Raw genomic sequence first — 23,378 nt, 5'->3', positions numbered from 1 at the left:
GGGCTATCGTGCTTTCCAGTGGGCAAATAGGAGCACGTTCATGCGATAAAATTGTTCCTATACAAGGCATCCCGTCGCACTATCTCGATGCCGGGACATTCGCGAGCCCTCGCCGATGCATTTAACAGTGCTCGCGTTCATCCTGCGGACAGCGTCATTAGGATAGCGTCTAGTGGCAGTGTTGCCGCCCAAGCAGTGCGCATACACCGACCTGGCAGCCGGCCTCAGTGTCGGCGTACATGCCGGGGAACAGCTTGTCATTGCAGTCGAAGTCCGTCGTCGGGATGCGGTGGAAGTTGGGGTAATCGATCCCCGGGATGCCCTTACGAGGTCCCCGGCTGCCCATGATACGCTGCACGCTCTTGCGACCGCCGGAGTCCTGGTGCTTGCGGCCTTTCCGGAAGTGGCCGTCGTCGTCGTAGTCGTTCGTCAGCGGCTTTGCCTGTCAGCGGGGCGTAGAACGCAGCGAACATGAGATATAGAGCGAGTGGCAGAACAGAGTACACAGCGAATATAGACAAACGGGTAATGCGTGTGTGTAAGGCACTCTCACAGATACAACGGGTAGCTTACTTATTTAATAAAATGCTGTATAGGACTTGACACTCGTTCGAAGGGGTCAGTGATGAGAAATATTGAGTTAGGCAAGTAATTAACTTACACATCGGGACCAAGTGGGTTAGTATCACCACAATCATGGCTTGGAAAGCTTTGCCTGAGAGCAAGCACGCTAGCTCAGGCCGACCTTTCTGCCTTCCCTGAAATAAGTTATCTCTCTCTCTCTTGCCCGAAGGGCGAATCACTGAAGGTGACAGGTAGGTTTAGCATTGCGCCGATGCTCCTCAGGCGCTGTTCTAGGAACACGAGTAGGCAAAATGTTGCTCGGCGACACAGAACGCGAAGCAACTCCTGCTGCGCCGCAGAAACAGCGCCCCGACAGGCGTCTCAAAACGCTGGCACGGTGAGGAGCGCCGCCACCGGCGAAGCAGGCGTCGCACCTCAATGGCGTACGTGATCAAACAGAAGGAAAAGCGCAGCGTTTGTGGCTTGAAGTGTACTGTGCGTTCCGCGCAGATTGCTGTACGCACCACTGTGTGGCAAGCACACAGCTGCTCAGCGGGAAAGCTATAGTGCTTGCGCGCATAACGCTCGTGCTAGCATCGGAAGTCAGAACGCCGCGGTGGCTCCGCCACAGAGCCCACTAAACGGAGAGTGAGGGTACGTCCACTTACCTGTCCCTCGAGCCTCCGAAGACCTTATAAACCTACACGCGCGGCCCGAACGCGCACCGTCGATACCATGACAGCATGGTGGCGTTTACCGACGGCTCGAAGGAGAGGCTCGATTGTCACCGTAATTGCTATCACAATACAACACCGCGTAACGGAACACGGGTGGCAACGCCCGCGCGAAATTCTTGCACCAGGCGTGCGTGACGTCATGTATTTAAATAAAGCTTGCTGGATGTTTGTTAGTTGTTTGTCTATATAGAAAGGTATTACGTTAAGCTCGACGGAAAACAGGCATTGAACCTAGCAACGTTTGGTGACATTCCCGACATTAAAAAAAAAAAGGAAAGAAAGAAACACACACACACACACACACACACAAAAAGAAGAGAAACGCTCCAAATATGCAAAAGCACAGCGAAGTGAGCGACGTCACAGTGACTTCCCCATCGCCATGTTTTTTATGCGAGGTTCCAGAAAGGAAAGCATGGCCAACACATTTTCCGTAAATAATGAGTTCGTTTTCTTTCAGAGAAACGCAGAGTTCTTAACGAGTACCACAGCTATCCAAAGTGATTAAGTGCGTACCTTTAGTCTCTTTAAACACATGCGAATGTTAATGAAATGTACAAAAAGAAAATCGAAATAAGCAGTTGGCACCCTAACTCATGGTCCGTCTTTGACAAATGTTCTGCGCTCCCAAACAAGCCTTTTCCTGCGCATATTTTCTAAAACCTCTATGTACGCGAAGGTACCGTGGCAGGCACCCGTTTCGACTTACACATACCCTCCTAAACTTCAACCGTCAACACGTGCACGTGCATGAATCTCAGCCTTGAGAAACTGGAAAATTTAGTATCCAAATTTTTAAGAATAACGTCAGCAAGAGCATTCAAACATTATCTTTCTCTCTTTTATTTCATGCCAATAGAGCACAACCAGTTGGAAGGAATGGTCACGAATCTCTTTTACTCTATTACATTCACTCCATTTAGGCTAACTACTCATTGCTTCACGAACAATTCATTTGATACCGCTAAAATGTCAATGCAAAGGAAGAAATTGTTCTTCCCCTAAAATTAGCACGAAGCCAAAAATGAAGGCTATACAATTTCTATGCAATTTCTGCCTCGCACTTTCCCGCGTCACCTAGCTTGAAGGACCAATATGTTTCGTCTATCCTTCGCGCAAAGGTCGAGTATTCAGAAAAGGCCGAACACTTTTTGAAAGACAGATGATACAGCGTATCCGCTCAGTTATAGACGATTTCTATGTTTACACACACACACATGTTCCAGAAGGCTTCGGCTCCAATATACTAGCCTACAGATAAGTAGAGGTAAATCCGGCACCAGTTTTGCTGTAGAGTAATAAAGATTGACAAATCGATTTTGCTACTAAGTGCAACAAGGAAGCTGCACACATGACCTCGACGCATCGGGCACGTCCCTTATATCTGAACACATCAAGAACATGCACCTATAGCAAACTATAGAACGAAGTTCTTATTTTTTTTCTTGGCTTATTTCGCTGTAAGAAAGGCATGACCGGTAGTTTTTTGGGGTCGTGACCTCACTACTGCCACAACGCGGATAAAACTGTCCATAACGGAGGCGACGACGTCAACCGCCGTGCGGAAATACCTGTGACGTTTCCGCGCATTAACGGGGAAAATGGGGAGAGCACGTACCTTGAACTTCTTGGCTCCGAAGCGTGGCGTGTTCTTGCGGTAGGGGGGCGCCTCGGTCTTGGGCGACGCGTACATCTTGCGTATGTGCAGCGGTGCCTCGGTGGTGGTGATGCGGATGATGGACGGCTTGGGCACGAAGCCGTCCAGCGAGTACGCGGGGGGCCTCGTGGGCTTTGGCTGTCGCAGCTTGAGCAGCGGCCGCGCCGTCGAAGGCTGCGTGACGGAGTTGGGCCGGAATCGGCGCGACGCCGGCCGGCGGGGCACGGGCCACGCCACCGCTGGGCTGAAGTCCGACGACGACAGCTCGAAGATGTCCGCCTGCTTGAGCACCGACTCTAGCACCGCCTGCCGCTTCACCTGCGCGCCAACGCGGTCACGAGGCAGGCGTTAACAATGACAGTCGCCGTCTTCGAGAAACCATCGGCGCCCGAATGTTAAAATCCAAATCCGCGTAACGTTTCATCCTTTGCTCGCCTGTGTTTTCTATTTTGGTTAGAGAGTACAGATCTTTTAAAGGCAGTATGCATTTAAACATGAACTACATTCAAACATCATTGCAGTAATCCTTTCGGAATGTCTGCGTAAAAATATTTTTTTCGGGAACTGACGGCGGGCTTCTGTTCCACAAAATGAATTACGGCTTGTTTTCACAGCAGTGCGATAAAATAAGGTACAATCCATATTTTTATTGACGCCGTTAGCGGTGATGTTGGCACCCAGGCATCGCCGGCGGTTCCTATTCTCAGATACGTGAATCACGCCCACAACGTTGAAGTTTACGATGTTTACTGCTGTCACGGTAACCTTCTCGGTTAGGTTGCACGCGTACGTGAACAAATTATCGCCTGGACGACGAAAGAAATCACGGAAGCAGGCTTCTCCTGTCACGTTATCTTATAGTGGCGAAGCCAGCTTTAAAAGTATCAGCCGTTACGTGCGTGCAGACACAGCCGAAAGCAAGCCGGTATTCTCATTTGCAGGATATCGCTCTTACCGAAATGTCCCGGCCTTTCAGTTCATCTAACCGAAGTTTTCTCAGTTTGTTCCGCATCAATTTACGTGTATTCAAGGAAAGACGCGTGCAAAAGTCAGCGGTATGGGAGCTGTTGGTTACGTTAAGATATACTAGAAAACAAATGATGCCTGACACCGAAAGCACGTGAAAACTGATAGCAACAGATGCAGATGTGGCAGCATTTATTTCGTTCATTCTGTTGCAAGGAAGCGTATCATGAGTGATGTCTTTTTTTTTATCTGCAAGTTTTGCGTTGCGCGGTTCACTTACTAAACAACATATACGGAACCCGTGCAAGAGTTTTGTCAGGGCATATCATAATTAATATTAGCAATTAGCCGTACATATTATGCAATAATCGATGCCGATAAACTAGAAGGAAATAGAACCTATTAAAGGTCTGGATAAATGCGGATAATATGAATACGCAACGTTCTTTAGATATTATTCGGAAGATAAAGCGTAGCGTCAAGGTACAAAGAGAAATATGTTCAAAACCATCCTTCTGAGATATTTGAAGAATTGTGACAAAATAATTAAATACAATTTTGACAGCAATACATGGTGACGTTACGGTGTAGTGAACTCAATGTAACGTAGCCAGCCGGATCAATGCAATGAACTCAAGCCAATTAAATTATGGATTCCCTCGCAAATTTTGAAGCCTCCTTACAATAGGTTTTTACTGCATCACTTTTGTTTCCGACTCCACTCCTTTCTGTAACACCTTCGGGCCTTGAAAGTACGTGAAATAAATAAATAAATAAATAAATAAATAAATAAATAAATAAATAAATAAATAAATAAATAAATGTAATGTTCTGCATTGCTCTGGGGCACTGTCTGCCTTTTCTGTAAGTTTTGTCTTCCTGCAATACAATTTCCTCCTGTGAAGGTATTCTGTTCTTTCCTTAGTTATTCCTAATGTTATTTCTATTTATGTTCCCGGTTTCGCAGTATGAAAACCAACGCCGGCCCTGCGTTCAAACCCGGCAGTAATTTTAGTTGTCTCCCCTTGAAATTAAAAATAAAACAGAATTTTTCGGAAAGAAAACTGCAAACAGCAGTGAGTTGGACTCTAACTTGATGTTTGCAAGCATCGCCGTTTAAACATAGATTAGGTACGCCCTTTCATATTGGTGAAGGCTGTACGTATATTATTGCTATCGTAATGGCGAACTTGCTCGCATGTATTTCTCCAGATTTTTATAAATAACCTGTGATTATATTCGCTCAAACATGCGTGATTTAATGACTCTCCATTCACCTTCCATTGATACTGCCCTGCAGGCCACCCTTATGAGAAACGCATGTACTGCCGATGATAATGATGATGCTTTATATAGAAGTGACTCAGACGTGTAACCTCGCGACTCGAACAATGTGGTTGTCTTGCCACACACTGATTTCGTAGCACCTCCAGCTCAGTCCCACAGGGTACGAGACACACCTGCAAGTTCTCTTGACGGGGCGTGGTTGGCGGCGGGTCAGGCAGTGGGCTCCTCGTCGTGGTCCTCAGCCTGGGCCGCATAATGGGGAACTTGTCACTCCTCCTTCTCGGGTTGAACAGGAACGCCGACTTGGTGGATGTGTCATTGCCAAACTGTGCAGGCTGCAGAAAATTTAGGAGAGAGAGAGAGTGTGTATGTTCAGTCAGAGCTGACGAAGTATAAGCCCTATCGTGCCGCTTTCCACTTAGAACAAAAGCTTCAACGATTAGAGGATTTCTGACGCGACATTTTCGAATTGTCCATTTTTCTACGTTAAACGAAGTGCCGCGCCTTCTAAGTTCTAGAAAATAAATACAGCAGGACGTTACAACGTCCTAAATAATTTACAATAACACTTATTTGCACAAACCAGTCTTGGTTTCGCTACCCAGGAGAACCTAGTAATAGGACCTAGCGAGCCGATGTGGCGTGAAAAATGTGGTGTCCTAATACACGCCCTAGCAATGGCTCTCTATGAGTCACAAAACTAAAGAACTGTTACTCAATGGAAGCCATCTCCGGAGCATGAATTTGAACGTCAGTGATGACGTCGTCCCCTAAATAACTGGAGAAGCGTGCTGCGCGCGCGTTATCGGGCTGCGCTCGCGTGCGACAGCCGCAGCGATTGCAGGAACGGAGCGATCCAATTTATCGCGACGCACTGAGAAATCCAGCTTGTCGGGATGTGGGTGCGCGACGATGACACGATACATTGGCTCACCGCAATCGCCGAGGTTATGAGATTAAGAAGTTTGCAGGGACAACATGGCCACAATTAGTACATGACCGGGGTAGTTGGAGAAGTATGGGAGAGGCCTTTGCCCTGCAGTGGGCTTAACCAGAATGATGATGATGATGATGATGATGATGATGATGATGATGATCGCCGAGGCTGCCCCACGCGATCGCACACTGAGGACACGCGCACAGATCTCTTGTCGAGAATACCTTGTAGGACCGACGTCCCCACACCTAGATTTATTGCTACACGGCGTCAGCAAATGCGTTCTGTCATTACGTCACGACAATGTCAATGACACCAGGACGGCGTTTCGCGACCAATTTTAGTAATGAGTTAAAGTACCTTGTATGTATGGACTTAACTACCTTCAAAGTTATTGCGCGTTCTTTTTTTTTTTTTCACATGCGAAAGCTGGGCGAAAGAGTTTGTACAACTTCGGAAATATTTGCCAGTACTACTTTAAGGTTGATAAAACAAAAGAGTTCAAAGGAACGTGGAAACCTGATGTGATGAGGGGTAGTCAGAAAAGAAATGTTACTTTAAGCGAACGTCTCGACAAGACGAATTGCCTTGGTCAGTTGCGGCCCTGATGGAAACACTTCCCCTTGTCGAAACGTCGAAGGGTTGGCTTAAAGCAACATTCCTCGTTCGACTACCCATCATTACTATAGGGAAAGTAAGCACACAACTCTGCCAGCGCGAAGAAAGTGCACACTCAGACTTTGCATAAACCACTCGCAGTTCACATGCTGGCGGGGATAAAAAGAAAGCTTTCGCAAACAGAAGGCCCAAAAGGCGGTGTTCCACACTTGTCCAAGTTGTCCAAGGAGGTCACGCAGCGCAAGGAACAAGTCATAATGAAGTTTGAATGTTGCTTTGCTAGGAGGTAGCGAAACACGCTTTTGTCATTTACATTGACAACGTTTATTCAGTGTACGAAACTTATGGTTTCAATATGCTTGAAAATTAAATTATGGGGTTTTACGTGCCAAAACCATATTATGATTATGAGGCACGCCGTAGTGGAGGACTCCGAAAATTTTGACCACCTGGGGTTCTTTAACGTGCACCTAAATCTAAGTACACGGGTGTTTTCGCCCCCATCGAAATGCGGCCGCCGTGGCCGGGATTCGATCCCGCGACCTCGTGCTCAGCAGCCCAACACCATAGCCACTGAGCAACCACGGCGGGTTTCAATATGCTTGGCGACCTTAACCGTATAAATTTACCTTAAACCTTACGTCATACGTCTACATTCCTTTAGAATACAGGAGACGGGAGCCTTGCCGGTCCTGCTTTTTTGGGCTAGTGGGCGTGCGCTATGATGAATAAGCATGCATATGATTAAGAAGGCAGCAGCCTAAAAACGGGGATGCAGACGACGCTCGACGTATTATACAATCTATTGAAATGTGCTGATGCCACGGAATGGACGGATACAACTTTCTTGTAGGTACGAAACCAGATAAAATATTCACAGTTTGGTTTAACGAAATTAAGAATTTAATTCTTAATTCTTAAGAAATTAACGAAATTAAGAAATTTAAACGTCTACCATCAGCTGATAAGGTTATGCTAACACTATTCTGGGACATCGAAGGTGTGGCAGCCGTTCATTTCACCCCAAGAAGCGAAACTGTGAACAGTGAGAACTATTGTGATGTGCTGCGCATTAAACTGAAACCTGCAATGAGATCCAAACGTCACGGAAAACTGCGAAAAGGTGTCATCCTGCAGCAAGATAACGCTCGGCCACGTTCTCTCAAACGGACGGCTGAAACAATAAAGGAGTTGGAATTCGAATTGCTGGACACCCGGCATACAGTCCTGACCTGGCTCCAAGCGATTTTAATGTTTGGACTATTGAAGGAAGCGCTCAGGGGAAGAAGATTTGCAACCGATGCAGAGGGTGATTGAGGTGGTGCAAAATTGGTCACAGGAGCAACCAAAATACTTTTTTTTCCGACAGAATCAAAAAGCCTGTGAAAGGTTGGGAAAAGTGTGTTGAATTGCAGGAGGTTACGTAGAAAAGTAATGTACGTTGAGTTTTCCATCATTAGAATATATGCACCTTTTCTGAGACGCCCCTTTACTTGCGGACTTCCCCTCATGTATATATATATATATATATATATATATATGGGTTTTCTTCAAAGTTCAAGCACGCAGGACCCGACGTAAAATACGCAGGAAAGAGACGACGAACTTTTTGGGAGACTTCTTTTTCTTACTTAACGTTTTCGGCTGGTGGACCAGCCCTTCGTCAGAGTACTCTGACGAAGGCTGGTCCACCAGCCGAAAACGTTAAGTAAGAAAAAGAAGTCTCCCCAAAAAGTTCGTCGTCTCTTTCCTGCGTATATATATATATATATATATATATATATATATATATATATATATATATATATATATATATATATATATATATATATATATATATATATATATATATATATATATATATATATATATATATATTTACTGTGCTTATTCCGACGTACGTTGGAATAAGCACAGTATATTTGGCTGACGTTTCGGCTGGTGGACCAGTCTTTGACAAAGGTTGGTCCACCAGCCGAGACGTTAGTCAATAAACTGTGCTTATTCAACGTACGTCGAACTCTTTTTCTTCATTTTACTACCGGGGCTAGCCTGATTTCCTCAGCCATGGCTATATATATATGTGTGTGTGTGTGTGTGTGTGTGCGGAATCAATGACGTTGTTTCCTCGCAAATTATCGCAAGCTGACTGTATAGATGCTATGTCGTTGAGGAGGCAAAGCGGCTATGAAGGCGCTGCTGTGGTATTTAAAAGACACTGCACTTCTGACAGATTGTGACTTCACTGTGTGACGCAGGATTGTACGGTGACACTGCATACCACTATAGGAACGCCTTTGCGGGCTGCGTGACAGTGCCGACAGAAACACTTTGTGTGTACGTGCATGTGTGTGTAGTTTTCTTTTTCTTATTTCCTTTTTTTTAATTCCTTCTCTCTCTCACCTATCGCATCCCCTTGCTCCTCCCTCCGTACAGGGTAGTCAACCGGAGATAATCTCTGGTTAACCTCCCTGTCTTTCCTTCGCCTTGCTCTCTTTCTCTCTCTCTGAGCAGGCAAAGGCCATATATACGAATTAACCATGTCGAGACTTTAGCGAATTAACCTCGCCTCTGGGCTTTCATTCTGCAGTAGCGTGGTTTTGCCTTTTCACCGAGTTGCCAGTCGCGCTCACTAGGTTCACCATACGGCATCAGGAAACCTGCCCTTATATGCTGTGAATCCTATACACTCAGTATTTTCGAGTCGTTTGCTACAATTGCAGGTCATATAAGTTGACCACGATATATATATATACATATATATATATATATATATATATATATATATATATATATATATATATATATATATATATATATATATATATATATATATATATATATAGCCAAGGAAGATAATTGTAAACGTAAGGCAATTTAGCCGCAGCAAACATTAGCGAAGAGAAGCCCACCGGGGAATCATGTGACATAACGTGTCTCGGTCGGCTTCAACGCGATCCAGGCGCAGTAAATGTTGATTGACTGACGCCCGAAGGCAACAGTGTGCGTTCTACAGAAGCTGTAACGCCGTAAGCATTAATCTCGCCAGAAGCTAATAGAAGATTTCCGCTCCGAAACGCCCCGCGCGCTCGAAGCAATAACTCGCGACGCCGACTGAGTGATCTGCTGCGCCGACGCGCGCGGTACAGTTTCCGAACCGAAACCACATTGTTTGCGCCACGAGTGTGCCAAGGAAAGCATTACAGGGAACGCGAATCGTACTGGACGGCTGCTACCGCTATCGCGATATTGCGAATTTCACACGAGGGTGATCATTAACGCCGCCACGCGATAACCGCAAGCCACTCGATTCTCTATAGCACGGGCGTGCTCGCGGAACAGGAGCGAGTGCTGCCATAATTGGTGCGTGCAAGAGCTGAAAGTTTTCATCGGGAGGTCGTTCCATTGCATGCATTTAGCAGTGGGCCACGCGCGAAGGCGCTTAGTTTTGCTCTTGCTGCAGTCTACCGAAGGAGTGCACACGGTGTAGTGTTCCAGCATAGCCTGGGGAAGTTTCAGTGCAGCCCTGATCACGGCCGATAAGCGGCGTCGGCGGAACTTATGAAGCTCGGTCACGCTTTATTTCTTGCGGGCTGCCCATCTAGCAGACTCGGTTAGCTCTAATTGAAGGACAGATATTTGGCTCTTCGACAGGCAGCGCCTCCAGCTATACTTTGCCTCGTTGGTGTTTTTTTTTTTCTCTCTCTTTTGTCCTCTTTTTGAACCTCTTGTGACCTGATTTGATTTTGCTTGGAGAAAAGAAAAATATGTGTATTGTACTTAAATGCGTTTGTATGCGTCGTTAGGACGTACACCATTAGTTCCGCACCAACCCGGTTTGGAGTTAGTTGGCGTGTTGTAAACTGGAACAGTCGTTTAGTGGAAACGAATAGTTTACCTCATCGTATCAAGTGCTATTGCAGTTTGTGAAAGACTGTTAGCAGATATTGCATTGCGTGACACGCGCAACTTGTGCAGTTAGAATGGCAAGCGCACCATAGAAACAACTTTCTCTCAATTAATGTTTAACTTTGTTAGGGACTTCGTGCATGCAGCTTCGTTTTCCAAACAAATGATGATGCCCTGACGCCCTCACATAGTATCGTTCTGATATCAGAATCCAGGTTCCTCGTTCTCAAGCATCTCGTCCCGTTTTACTGACTAAGGAAACGAGAAAAGAAAGGCGGCTTCGATGACAGGAGTCACGTGATGCGTATTTGCGAAGCTCACCGGACGCGAGTGTCATACAACCGCAACTTTATCTACGTGACTATATACCTACCCGCCTCGTCCGCAAAGCTCGCAAAACATCGAAAGCCCGAATTTAGGCTGAAGCTTCTGGGCGCAGTTTATTTATGCATAATATACTTGAGGCAGAATAATATTCTTGCGTACACTTAAAGGCACCGCGGGAAGTGTTAAAGAGATTCACACGTTTTAACCTGCCCCCGTCTAGAACGTATAAAATAAGCGCTACACGGCTGCACTGAAACTAACGGTTCAAACTTCAATCGAAGATCACACACTGAAACGGCATCCGTGAACCATAGCAAGCACACTGTCTCGCGTCAGATCTCGAAAGGAGCGCGTATATTCGGCGAATAAATGTGAGAACAAAACGGCGACGGACCCACATTTTGGCGAAGGATCGATTCAAAAGCGCCGTCTGGGCCAAGTAAGCCAGGATGACGACCTCGTTTACACCTGCAGTCGCCGTTTATATGACTGCAGTTGGGGCCTTCGCACTGCGCACTGTATCAGTCGTGTACCGTCTGCGGAAACTATCCTCCAGCTTCTCTACCTCGTCGCTGCGTCTGAAGCACAGATTATAAAGCGAACGAAAAATGCGCCTCGCCATCTTGATCGCGCGGCGGCGGGAAACGCGTCTGCGTCACCGCGTCACCCAAGACTGGCTTTGCGAGACAATGACACCGGAAGTCTGCGCCCACACGCCAATGCCGCGGGCATTAGTGAATATATAGTATGCGGCTGCCCGCCAAGCGCGCTTCGCAATGGCCCATTGTTCGAAATGGCTGAATTTAACTCTGGCGACAGACCTGCATGTGCGGTGCTTTATACTTGGCGCCATGCATAAGACGGCGGTGCCGAGCTGGCGAATGCGCGAGATGGCGCCCACGCCAAGCGAATACGAGTATCAAGTCGCTCATTTGTAGCCAACGGAACTCGATAGCCAGGTGGTGTGCTTCGCAAGTCGTGCGTTTCTTTCTCCAAGGTATCGCGGAAGCTCTAAGCTCCCGAGGAACGTGTGCGCGGTGAAAGTTAGGAAAACGAGAACAATATTTATTAAATTTTTACGATATTGTGTCCGAAGAGTTGGAGCGAGAGAGGCAATAGGAGGAAAGCCAAGGCGGTCAACAAATAAGCGCTTGCCTGCGGTCGAGAGAGGGGGCAGGGGAAGGGAGGGAATAAGCACCGGCGAAACTTTTCGGTCCCAGTTTTGCGCGCAAGGTTTCACCGTGACATCAACGTGCGCCGGACGTCAGCCTGGGCGGCCGGCTTAATCCATCCTGGTGTGAACAGCGCAAAACGGTACACGGGAACACGAGACGAGAAGACGACACCTCAAGCGCTGTTGCTAACAAGCCCAAGCTGCTATTCCGGCTTAATCCAGTCATCCAGACAATGGACGCTGGGCGCGCTGTTCTTCTCAACTCCGGGCTAGTATATGCGTCATCATCTTGTCTCCGTAATCGCGATTCCCTTTTTTTTATCCTTTCTTCATTCTGGCGTTATATGGGCCAATACTACGATATGATTATGAGGCACGCCATACAGTGGGGGACTGCGTATTAATTTCTACCACTTGAGGTTCTTTAACGTGCACCCAATGTATGGTACACGGACTTTTTTTTTTTTTTTTGCGTTTCGCCTTCATCGAAATGCGGCCGCCGCAGCTGGGATTCGATGCCGCGCGCTCGGGCGTAGCAGTGCCACGGCGGCTGGATAAGACACACTGTGCGTCATTGGTGAACGATGCAGTGTGTATTCATCTATAGCGGGCGTGGCAGCGCAACCTCGAAGCCACTACGCCACCGCGGCGGGTCGCGTGTTTTATAGGTATAGGTGTGCGTCTTGTTAGAACTATGTAACGCAACTTTGCCTTTGGTATACGATCATAATTAACAATATGTGAGAATACAATTCCCTAGCGTGAAAGAAAAGGGTAGAGAGGGCAAAATGAAAAGATAGGAGGACATTAGAAAGTAGGCGATTGAAGCTCAATTCCGGTAATGATATATCTATATATATATATATATATATATATATATATATATATATATATATATATATATATATATATAAGATCCCAAGCTCATTTCTGCCGCCTGTGGTTCTTTAACGTGAACTCAAAAGCTCGGCACACGTGCGTGTTGAGATTACACCATCACCGAAATGCGACTGCCAGTCGGGTATTGAGCCTGTGACCTCGTGCTCGTCAGCAGAACGTCAGATCCAATGAGCTTCCACGATAGGTAAAAGAAAGGGAGAAAGAGAAAATGTACGAACTACAATACGAGTCCGAGTTCGTGCAAAGCCACTGACCAAATGTGGAGCTTGTATACGCGTTGATCTGTGACGTAATAGGAGGCGAAAGAATATGAAGAATGAACAAGGCAGGAAAGGGGACTGTCAGATTACACCGTGGCAAATGCGAAGCAAACTAGAGTATCAACGGTACTGATGCGCTGACCTCTGCACGCGCAGATTGTTTTAAGACACCTTAGAGACCGCTATTACCTATTCGTATAGTCTGTCAATTCCTTTCATAATTTAGTGTTATTCTGCGGACAACAGCCTATTTATGGTGCAACTTCATAGACTATTGGCTCGTGCAAAACAAAAGCCGCAAGACTCAATGCGCTCATCGGAGTCGATGGCAGATATATGACGTCAAGCCACCTCGTGTTAGTTTGAGGGGACCATCCCAGTACCAACCCTTATGGTTCACTGACACTAGGGCGACCCGACACCGATTTTGGTCTGCCGACTGCGGGCGACAGCGTTTTTTCCTTCGTGTCAGCAGCTCCGTCACACTGCATGTGCCGACGCCGACAATCTGTCCGCGGTCGGCTGAGAGCTCGGCGTCGGTGCAATGCGACAGAGGCGCCGACACGAAGGAAAATAACGCTGTCGCCCACAATCGGCAGACCAAAATCGGTGTCGTGTTGGCTAAGTGTGAATGAGCCTTTACTATCCTACTGTCACAGCCGTGCTGTGTGGTAGACAAAGGCGTCTTTATCGGTGATACAGCTGTGAACGAATGTCTTAATTAAGGACTATACGGCCTCGATCCGACATCCGACAGCCGGTCGCGCGAATGATTGCTATAGCGTCCGGCGTGCCAATATACGTCACCAATGAGCCACGTGACCATGGGCCTCCGGCAGCCAAACGGGTGTGCAGTCCTATATAGAAGAGAAGCTGTAATACAGAGCACAAAGACACTGAGTTTGTATACCGAGACACTTGCTACCCCCTTCCTCGATGTTGTGCGCGGCGCTACGAGTGCTGCGCCGCACGAAAGTTCTTTGATTAACGACGTGGCGATGCTTATGACTGCGCTTTCATTTGTTGCGTTTTTCCTGAATCCTCCTTCGCTATCCGCTCAGTCGCACGACAACCGACCGAGGTCGTGCTTGCGTGGTCGAGATATCTATCTCAGAACGCCTGCTGTGCTCGCTGCCACACGGCAAGGTCGCGCTCGTGTGTGTGACTGTCTTCGAAGTAGCAGGCAAGAAAAGCCGTTTATCCAAAACCAACGCAATTCTCTCTTCGCGAACAATAAGCGGCATTTTATGCTGCAATTGAGCGAATGTGTCTCACGCATTAAAGCTTATTTGCGATGTAACGCGATGTCATGTGCTGCCGTATAGTCGGACGGCGTTTGTGTCAGACTCTTTTTCACGCTAACGTAAGTGGACTCATCTTACCCCTCGCAGACTTTTACGTCATCTATATTAGTCTTCGTCATCAAGTGCTTCTTCGACCCTTTAATCACATTCGTCATTATCATCATTGTTACCACTAGCACGACCACTGGAATCATCGTCCGAACGCCTTCATTATAACAACAGTCTTCGTAGTTTTGACAGATAGTTTTGAACGCTACTTTACACTAGCACCTTGCTCCCAATAACTTTTGATAACACGATGATGAAAAAAGTGCTGGCCTCTTGAAGGGAGCTAGCGAATAACAAACAAGTAAGCAATGTACGCGAAATTGATTTGTAGATCAAGATGAGAACAATACGAGGTATCTAGACCGTGTTCACTGGCTTTATCAGCGGTTGTAGTTAATATTCACAACATAGTGTAGCTTAAGATGCCGGAGCGTGCACGATTGGCACGTCACAATGTGGCGTGTCATTTTATACTGCGCCATGCACAATGCTACCTTGCCAATACGCATGCGTCTATACTGTAACCATATTCCCTTACGCGCAAATAAATTCCGCATAGCCTCAATACGCTATACACTATCGACCTAGCCGTAGGCTTGACAGGCTAGAGCTACAGATGGGAATTTAGGTTAAGATAACACGCGGCCGTCATTCCATGCACGCACAATCGCTCTAATCGTCAACTACTTACCTGCACATTCTGCACGGATACACGACCTCTGAACTGCCAAACAGAACAAAATTTATATTTCAAGGAGTAATAATATCGTTTTTTTTTTTTGTCAGCCCGAAGAAAGGCTCCAGCTATGCCATTAATCTTACCCTTCTCTCATTAATATGTTCAAAGAGGCAAACCTTCAATCCGAAGCTTTTTTTTTTTTAATATAAAGATATAAGAGGGGGGCATGAGCGGAATAAATGGAGCTAGCGGGCACCACATTTTCTTTTAGCCGCCTGTAAGCGGCAAGATCTAGGTTAGGCTTAAATGCATCTCCTCGTGGTTACGCAGAGTGTGGGCCTGAAATCGTGATTCTGCGCATGCTCTTTCACGCGGGCCTCGCGCGAACTTTCGAGACAGAGGATCCAGAGACGACGTGGCATCTGTGGAACGTATATGCGGAGCGGTGGCCTCGCTTGTAGACACGTAAGAAAGCCGGCCAGCGGTTAGCCCAGTTTCCCCGCTTCACCGAGTCGGTAAGTGCATGCGTCTAGAGAAAGGGGGGGGGGAGGTGGTGGGATGGGGGGGGCGTCTCTCTGGAAGAAAAATATTGATGCAAAGACGGCGAACCATCTCGAAGCATCGCGCCAGTGCGAGCGCATTCAATTCGGCTATCTAGATTTCGCGTGGCCTCCGCCAGACCTGACACGTTGTTTTATCGCCCCTTTTTGCTTTTCTGGTCTTTCTTAATTTCTTCTTCTTTTAACGACTCCCTATTCTCTTAGCTCTGCCTTTGACGCCATTCTGTGTACGCTTCACCGAGGGCGGCGGAAGCGTCTGTCGTGGTGCCGAAGACCGTTGTTGCTGCGGGTTAACTCCACGCGTGCGCGCGCGCACAGCGGGTGGTGTGAGGCCAATATTTCAAGATCTGCGGACTCGATAATGCCGCGCTGTGCGCCGCGATGTGAGGCAACGGCGGTTGTAGTGAAGACGTCGAATGCGTACACGCCAGTTGACAGGCGCGGCCGCGTATCGGCGCGGGACGTGCTGCGCCCGCAAGTCTGCGGGGGCCACGGGCGAGTCGAAACGGTTTTCAACAGCGCAGTCGAATACGGTGGTGGTATAGTCCTTTCAGACAATAACGAAACCTGCGATACGCAGGTAGCAGCAGCAGCAGCAGCAGCAGCAGCAGCAGCAGCAGCGTCGAGTCCTTATCATTGCTCATAACGAGATGCTCATAGATCGGAAAGATGGGAGGTGTTACGGGCATCCACGCCAAGGAGCTGTATGCTAGCTCGGTAGCTCTACAGTATATCGCGCTCAAGGAAGCGGTGTGCTGATTCAACGTATGGCTTGGTGCTATATCATCAATAGATGAGAAAATTTGAAGCAGGGAACAACAACGATTTGTTGTATACACGCAGTCGTACAAGAGAAAGAGCTGTATTTTATTTTCGAACATCAATTCCGTTGCTCGAACAACAACAAGAACAAAAAAAAAGAACGATGGAGGTGGCGATTAAATTTACTGCATTAGCGGCTACTGCACTTTTCCGAGATGGTTCAGATGGGAGCTAAACCTTAGAATTATCGTGGACACGTGTAATACCCAACGACAAGTGTGCACTCTTTTGACTTTATATGTTTTTTTTTTTGTGCGTAAGCTTTTCGACCTCTTAAATAATAAGTTCTGGCGCAGTGGCTTTGGCGTTGTGCTGCTAAGGCCGAAGACGGGGGATCAAATTCCGGTCGCAGTGGTCAAATTTTCATGGGGGCGAAATACAAGAACGCCCTTGTGCCGTGCATTGCATGGGTGCAGGTTAAAGAACGCCAAGTGGTAAAAAATTAACCCGGAGAGAGAGAGAGAGAGGAAAGGGGAAAGGCAGGGAGGTTAACCAGAGAAAAAGATCCGGTTGGCTACCCTACACTGGGGAGAGAGGGGAGGGGGAGGTAAAGTGGTAACAAAGTAGAGATAAGGAAAGGAAGGAGCCTAGACACACAGTCACCATCGGTCACTGGCACCGAATTAACCCGGAGTCCCCTACTATGGTGTGCCTCATAATAATATCGTGGTTATGGCACGCAACCCGGCAAGAATAAAAAAAGAAAGATTAATCGCTGGCTTAGAACTTTAGTGCCTAAATGAAGCAATGCTCGCAAATATCATCGCTATCTGTACGAAAATGACTTGAAAGTCAGTTCTGGGCCAAGAACCATACCGGAGCCCATCTTATAGTGGTCGCTATGTCACCGGAGATAAGAGGAACGGGTTAAGACGTCGTTCCTCACCGCTCTGAGGGGCTCTCAACGCAGCGATCGTAACGACGCGAGCGCTTGAAAAGTAGGGTTGACCACTTGAATTCAGGCGCCCGCTACATTCAAGGAGAATCCAGCGTTCCCGTTAGTGAATATGTACCTTCACCTAACGGATTTTCGCAAGATTCACTTCAAGCAAGCGACAGTTACACAACTTAACAACGTACTGAATTTATCTTTTTGTTCAGTCTTCCCCATCTGTCTGCAACAATTATTTCGTCTTTATTCTAGAGATAGCGCTTGACAACAATCATAGCGAAGCCTAGACATGCTTCTCCTAATCACCAGATCAACCCAATGTTTCCATCAATTTAGTCCTGAATTACCGTTACACAAAACGGCGGAAACGGATTATGAACCAAAAGCCCGTAGCAACAGATCTGTAACGTATACGTTGCCTTGTATGCGTAGGCATTTAGTTCCGCGGTTCCACCCAACACAAGCGAGTACTTAAACAATTATCTCAGGAATTTAGGTAAACGAGTTAACATACTTCCTTACCATTCGCATACATGAAAAAAAGAAAAGGAAAGGCAACCGGTAGGCTTCGGAAGCCGATCTGAACGTTATAACTCCAAGGCATCAGCATTCAGGCTACGCGAGTGAGCGAGCGAGCTCCACAGTTCTCTAATAATTAGCCCCGGAATCGAGGTAAACAATTTAAAGTCGGCGCTCACGGCACACCAGTGTTTACTCTCTCTCTCTCTTTCTCTCTCTGAGGAGCATGCGCAGTGCAGACGGCTGATCAAAAGAAAGAAAGAAAGAGAGAAAGAAAGAAAGAAAGAAGAGAAAACAGGAGCGAGCTGCCCACGGGCTATGCGGCGTTTATCTCTGCAGTCGCGCTGGCCTCAACGGTCTGGCATTCACCGGTTGACCGCCAGTAATCACGGAAAACGGGAGGAAACAAGAAGAGAGAGAGAGAAAAAAAAAGCCTTGAAAGGCCGCGTGCGCCCGAGCGTGCGCCAACGCGAGACGCAATTAAAAAAGGAGTCGCGCGCGCACCGCAGACACGCCTTCGGCGCGAGCAATGCCAGTCGATCGTTTCTCGCACGCATATGGCGTAGGTCGACGGCAAAGAACAGAACGAAAAAAATCTTAGACAGAGAAAGCCCCCCGAAGCACTGTGCCACGACACGTATTTACAGGCTCTGGGGGCAAGAAGGCGTCGTCCATGGCCTGGAGTGCTATATACCCTGCGCGTACACGCAGCCGCGGCAAAGGCACAAAACCGAAACTAAACACCCAAGCCGCAACCGGTGCCTCGGGTTATATATACTGTATTGCGTCGATTAGCCCGCCTTTAACTAGTCGGTGCACGCGTGTACGTGCACGAGCGACCGAACGATCCGCAAGGTTCGCGTGTGATCAGCTGTTGCATACCGCGGAGCTTTTCTTGCTCGGAGTACGAAGCGCAACGCACTGAAACGACGGCTATTCGGCGAGAGCAATCACGCTCAATCAGTTTCGGTGATCTTCCAGCAAGCGCAGTCTACGCACGCCCGGGGCATGCAAGCGTCGCAGTTTCGTAACGTGTCCAAATAAAAAACGAGAGCGCGCCCGCGGTGACGCAAGATCCAGGGCGAACTGGTCACCTAACTGGTTACCTGCCAGAGAGTGGGAGCGTTAACGAGCTTGAGAACCTCGCCTTGTGGAATGTCGCTTGTTTGCGTAAAACCCTCCTATCTGATCGCCGCGATTGCTTGACCTACCGATTGCAAGTACTTAAAAAAAGAGACAGAGGCACGCGGGAAGGTGTAGACGAAGTGATCAACGACGGTCGAACAAGGGATGACTCCGGCGACAACGACAGTGCTTCGTCAGATGAATAAGCTCGTCAAAATTAATCTGGAGCCGTCCACTACACGACCTGCCCTAGCTATCGTGCTGCTTTGGACAATCAATCAATCAATCAATCAATCAATCAATCAATCAATCAATCAATCAATCAATCAATCAATCAATCAATCAATCAATCAATCAATCAATCAATCAATCAATCAATTCTCTCACAGTCAGCCTTCGCGAGCGCACTGCAATGATCACCGATTGGGCATTGGATGAATTTAATTGGCCCTGTGTGCATGTCAGCGAGTTGTGTTAATTTGTGCAGCAAATTGCTTTATCGAAGACTTAGATTGTTGACACACACGCACAAGCATGACCACACACGCGCGAGCTTTTTATTTGTGCGTTTCGTATTTAAAAGGAAATGAAAAGAAAAAGGGAAGATGTTTTAGTGCAAGCTCAAATATGAGCGATTCCTTGTGACATTGCTTACTAAATCGCATCACTCGCGTTCTTTTAAGATTTGTTCATCAAGCTTCAAACTCGATGTTTGGTTCAGCAACGTTGGAGGGACAATCGAAAGACATAATAAATCTTACGACGGTCTAAGGTGGATGCTGTATACGATTTGATCGGCGACGGTTGTGAAATCCTGTCGCCAAGGCCACCGATCTGCAATCGTCCTGGAGTATCTCGCTCGACGGTTTTGTGCACGCTACCAAGAGTAAAAATGTAGGTCGGTTATCAATCAATGAAGTACCAGTGAGAGGAGGACACTATACTGCCTGTGCGAACGGCTAAAACAAGCAGCGCGTCTCAATCACGAATGCGACAAACTCGCGTAACATCCGCGTGTATTACTTTATTCTAGAATGTGAAGTAAGCTTTAGCTGACACAAGGGGAAGGACAGATGGCTGAGCTACCGAAACGAGCCAACCCTGGATGATAGGTGCAAGGAAACGCACTGCCATCGCGACATGTGCTACAGTGTTAGAGGATTTATCTCATTTTTATTTTCAATGGAGACTTGCCACAAATCATAATGTATTCCGCGTGCATCAAGCATTTGCGCATTTTCTTTAGCTTTTACTTATCCTATTACTGAGGACATGATCCACTGTTCCATTAAAGCGCAGTCAGTTATCAATTCAAAGAAGGCTATAATGTTTCTATATAAAGTAAACAATGCTAAGAAAAAAAGATAAACGTTTTAATTTATGAATCAACCAGACTTATGAACTAACGTATACTGTGAGAAGAACATAATTCCGATTAGCTGCCTTCCCAGATTTTAGTGTTGGCTCTTCGTGATTCATAAAAGAAATACCACAAGGTAATTTCCTCATTACATTCATTTTTGATTAACTGTATTTAGGATGTTGACGCTTGTAGGTGGTGCCGTGGCTGCTATTCTTTCTAAGTTGATAAATGTGCGCAAAAGGATGCAAATGTTCTTATAAAAGATGGGAAAAATTACTGACATCAGTTTTATGCTTACAAAATGCAAATGTTTCTGGGCACAGGCAAATAAGTTCTCTCATGAGTGGCACATTCCAAACGCAACACAAGAGCTACGGAGCTATGTGCGATTCCCGAAGAAAATAAGTAAATTCATATATACAGTTGCGTTTCAGCGAGATTAAAGATTGTTGCGTTTCGCCTGCGACACGTGGTTTTGCCCGCGCGACTGCGGCGGGGCGGCAGACATTTTGGCCCGATCGTCGTCGCCGCAACACTCATCGCCAGGTGTTTCCAGGCGCGACTGCGGCGATGCGACCGCCTAGGGATCATCCTCGCATTCCAGTCATTGTGCCCGAAACAGGCGATGCCAAAGCAGGGATCTCATTCCAGTCATTGTGCCCGAAACAGGCGATGCCAAAGCAGGGATCTCATTCCAGTCATTGTGCCCGAAACAGGCGATGCCAAAGCAGGGACCTTCCTCTCATTACAGTCATTGTGTCCGACCGGCAGCGCCACGACAGGGTGCTACGAGATCGTGCTCGACATGGTGCTACGACATCGCTACGACAGTGTGCGTCACCATTAGCCCATTGTACATTCACGTGCTCGTCTTTTGAGGGGTTCCTTCTTGCCCTCAACTGCGAGAGTATAAAAACAGCTGCCCCCGGACGCCAAAGGAGGGCTCCGATTTCTTCTGTTGAGTGAAGTGCTCTCCCGTCTCTCTACTTCGGTCAAACCTGACCGCCAACTCTTTGCGATGTTAAAATAAACAAGTTGTTTCGTTGTTACCAGTCGACTCATGCTTTGCCGGGACCTTCGGATGCTTCCAGTTGTACCCCAGGCCGCCAGGCCAACGCTACCCTTGGGGCTTGCGACCCAGGTACAACCACGGGCGTCAGCGCCGAGTTCCCAACAGATCGTACCAGCAGTCCGATCCAAACATCTGGTTGGCAGCGGTGAGATCGCCTCCGACTTCAAACAACTGTCTGCCAGCGGTGAGATCGCGACAACGGAGGCCAGCAGCGAAGAGATGCAGTTGACGGTATGCTGAGCAGCTCAACGACGATCCGGGAGCAGTGCAACGAGCCCTGTGTGACGACTGGTTGCCTGCAGCGGAACGACTGCGCGGAATTCCTGCCTGCGAGGTTTGGTGAGTGCGGGACTTTCTTCTTCTGAGCTTTGCCAGGCTTTTGTTAGTGTCAGAAACAGAGCTGGTAATTGTGGTTGTCGTTGCTGCCGGGTTAGTTTGCGGCAAGACAATAGTAAGCAGTAGAGAAAGCAGCATTCAGAGCAGCCATGGATTTGAAGTCGTTGCGCAAACCGAAATTGTTGGAGCTTGCAAGAGAGTTGGGTCTGGATGTCTCAGACAAACTCAGAAAACCAGAACTGCTAAAGGCTATTCTTGAGTTAGAGGCTGAGGATGACGAGCTGTCGGAATGCCTTGAGACTATTGAAGAGAGGGAGATTGCAAAAGAAAAAGAAGAGCGTGAACGTAAAGAACAGAAAGAGCGAGAGCAACAAGAGCGTGACCGCCAACACGCTTTGGAAATGAAGCGTCTTGAGGTAGAAATGGAACGCGCTCGTAATGGAAGTCAGGCACACGGTGCAGGAGAACGCGTATTGTTCAAAATGACTGACCTGATGCGGCCGTTTAAGCTTGGAGAGGACATTGGTTTGTTCCTGGTTAACTTTGAGCGAACGTGCGAGAAGCAGGGGTTCTCTCGGGAAACGTGGCCACAGCGCTTGCTCACTTTGTTACCCGGCGAGGCGGCCGACGTAGTCGCTCGCTTGGATAGAGAGGAGGCAGAGGATTTCGACAAAGTAAAATCGAGTCTGCTAAAAAAGTACCGGCTGTCTGCGGAGGCGTTCCGTCGGAAGTTTCGGGAAAATGAGAAAGGCAAAAGTGAGTCGTTTGCATATAGGCTTATGTCGAACATGCAGGAGTGGCTCAAAGAAGAGAAAGCGTTTGGTGACCACGATAAAGTTCTGCAGTGTTTCGGGCTAGAACAGTTTTATAGTCGGTTACCGGAGAACGTGCGATACTGGGTCTTGGATAGGCCAGACGTTTGTACGGTGGCTAAAGCCGCTGAGCTAGCCGAGGAGTTTATGACGCGTCGAGCTCGCGGAGCTAAGGACGGTCAAAAGGGTGAATTTGGCTCGAAGTTTGAGAGGCCGAAGTTCACACCCATGAGAGCAAAGGGGGACACGCGTAGTGAGGATGCAAGTGAAAGCAGTCCGACCAAACGTAAAGAGACGGCGGCAGCCAAACGCAGAAAGCGGTTCGAGATGAGGCGAGCGCGCGTTTGTTATACGTGCCAGAAGCCGGGTCACTTTTCGGCGCAGTGTCCGGAAACAACACCAAAAGTTGTGTTTTTTTCAATAGGCAGCACTGACGAAAACATGAAGCTTCTCGAGCCTTACATGCGAGACCTCCTCGTGAACGGGAAAGAGTGCCGAGTGCTTCGCGAT

General features: G+C 47.6%; 1 protein-coding gene across 1 annotated transcript in view; it reads right to left on the bottom strand.

Annotated features, from left to right (window-relative positions):
* Positions 1–23,378, bottom strand: part of LOC142585237 (uncharacterized) — a 200,274-nt gene that overhangs the window by 7,226 nt on the left and 169,670 nt on the right. The window contains exons 3-5 of the mRNA XM_075695834.1: positions 5,385–5,546; positions 2,920–3,276; positions 212–442 (exon numbers count right to left, since the gene is read on the bottom strand). Coding sequence (XP_075551949.1) covers positions 212–442; positions 2,920–3,276; positions 5,385–5,546 — 750 coding nt within the window. The remainder of the gene's footprint in view (positions 1–211; positions 443–2,919; positions 3,277–5,384; positions 5,547–23,378) is intronic.

Source organism: Dermacentor variabilis, chromosome 6, assembly GCF_050947875.1.
Source record: "Dermacentor variabilis isolate Ectoservices chromosome 6, ASM5094787v1, whole genome shotgun sequence".
Classification (NCBI taxonomy): Eukaryota; Metazoa; Arthropoda; class Arachnida; order Ixodida; family Ixodidae; genus Dermacentor; species Dermacentor variabilis.
This window is presented reverse-complemented; position numbering and strand designations above follow the sequence as displayed.